Source organism: Diachasma alloeum, unplaced genomic scaffold (genome assembly GCF_001412515.2).
Source record: "Diachasma alloeum isolate Michigan unplaced genomic scaffold, Dall2.0 Dall_scaffold_00294, whole genome shotgun sequence".
Taxonomy (NCBI): domain Eukaryota; kingdom Metazoa; phylum Arthropoda; class Insecta; order Hymenoptera; family Braconidae; genus Diachasma; species Diachasma alloeum.
Genome location: NW_021680433.1, coordinates 73,215 through 75,431, shown reverse-complemented (window position 1 = coordinate 75,431; position 2,217 = coordinate 73,215). Strand labels below are relative to the sequence as shown.

General features: G+C 38.3%; 1 protein-coding gene across 2 annotated transcripts in view; it reads right to left on the bottom strand.

Moving 5' to 3' along the window:
- LOC107039189 (cell growth regulator with RING finger domain protein 1) overlaps positions 1-2,217 on the bottom strand; it is a gene marked incomplete at its 3' end in the record, with an annotated part of 46,697 nt that extends 44,480 nt beyond the window's left edge. For both annotated transcript variants that reach the window (XM_015258686.1, XM_015258687.1), the window contains 1 exon segment: positions 1,326-2,217. In XM_015258686.1, coding sequence (XP_015114172.1) covers positions 1,326-1,423 — 98 coding nt within the window. In that variant the 5' untranslated portion in view covers positions 1,424-2,217.

Here is a 2,217-nt window from a genome sequence, read left to right as displayed (position 1 = left end):
TCGCCTACGGCTCGGAGGCCAACGCCACACGAGTAAAAAACCCCATCGCAGCAGGCCGGAAAAATACTAATCTCTGTAACCCTGATTACCCAGAGAATTGAGCAATTCTTTTATTTTATTCTCATTCCTCAAACTTCACGATACTTCCATACAACTCCAATCCATCCATACCCTCGAATTATTCTGATCCTACGAGGCGCAGTTATACACATAAGTCCTGGCTAACTCTCACTCTCTCAATTTCTTATCCCTGTATCCGTATTTTGATTTCGAATCATAGAATTCCATATATATCCGTTCTAAAACTTCACTACACTCGTTTCAGGAGATGATTTCAATTCTCCTATTGATGAATTCTGGATTGATAATCTACCCACTCAGTTTTTTTTTTTATATTCCGACACTTTCTGCCCTCTGATTGGCTAATCGGCCCTATCCAACCCTATGCATGCGGCTAATATGCATTTTAGAAGGATATTCTTATTTGCAGAGCATTACCCAACTTATGCAAAATATCTCCTGACATTTCCTCCTAAACCGACTAATTTCACAGACAATTACAAAATAACTCATCAATATATCAGAGAAGAAAACAAAACCGATCTCGTAATTTCCAAAATATCTCCAGAACCAGACCTGATATCAAAAAACATCAGAGAACTTTTTCTATAGATAAACAAATTCCCCACGAAAAAGTTATTTCAGCATTTCTTCTAAACCCCTTCACTCCGAAAATATATAAAACAAATTCAAAAACCTCGCCTCCCCTAAAAACACCGTCTCCTAATGTCTCGAAATAAAAATACCCCCAGAGTTCACCAGATAACGGGAGCCCACAAAAAAATTATGATATTTCTCCTTAAGAAAATGAATCCAAAATCAATTTCCTCATCACTTGAATATCTCCAGAATAATTAAGGTCATCAAAAAATATCGAAAATTTTTAAAAGAATAGCATGTTTTACGAAAAATATCTTCTACCATTTATTCCTAAAACCTGCTAGCTTCATAATCACAAAATATGTCAATAATAAAACAGAAAAAATCCCAAAACATTTCTCCCCAATTTCCCAAATATCTTCAGGGCCATCAGTGATACGAAAAACCTCATAAGACCTTTCTTGTAGATAATCAAATTCCCCCCAAAAAAGGTTTGTGAAGATTCCCTCCAAACCCATTCACTCCGATGATATTCCACAATAATCCAAAAACCTCGCCTTCCCCATAAAACCGTCTCCTAACCTCTCGAGTAGATAATAAGCCTCGAGAACATGAAAAACCCACATGTTTTTACCCCCACACACATTCAGATAAAAAGAGCTCACCTCATGATAAACAGTACAACCCCGCAGAAGCATATCAATACTGCGAGAACGGAGAAAATATTCGAGAGCTCAGCGACAGACACCAACATCGCCGTCATTGTTACCCACTATTGTATTCTTCACATACAATAAAAGAAAAATTAGCCGCAGGCACCTATTACATTCGTCTCTTCCAATCAATGAATAAATTGATGTGAAGGATCTAATTGAAGAGATAAATCATCAAAATAAAGCAATTCAACTGCTCGTTCTGTCCTTTCCAGATATTTAGACGTCCTCGATGTCCTTTCGTCTCCAAACAATAAAAAAACCGGTTACAATCGCCGGAAAAGTTATAAAAAAGAGGGTATTGTTGTTACTGATGTCACTTGGTCGACTGTCACTTCACATTTCTCATCAAGCTTCATTAATTATCGTCGATGACACTCAATAACCAATTGACTTCTCCCACAAACTCAAATTCTTCAATGCAATTTTTTATTTTGTCAGGTGTTCCAGTCGTGTTTTATCACTCACAACCGAAACTTTTGGTTTTTCTTCACGATAACAACCGCACTCGACACCAAACACCATCACTCCGTCGCTAAATGCGATCCAACCGCTGTTATTTCACCTCATTTATCAAGTTTAAGGGTTCTTATCAATGATTGAAGAGGTTAAATCACACTGGGAATTTATTTACGATTATTCAGAGGACTAAATCGCGTTGGACACGATTTATCGGGCCCTCTTACATGGCACAGCCGTTTTGACAGGCTCACAATGCTTGAATGCTCGATACACACGAACGTTTTGAAGAATTGGTTTAATTGGCTGGGACTCTGAGGGGGAACGAGTGGAAATTCAAGGAGATACGCCGCATTACAGCGGTCTTGGCAACCAACTCGCGTTG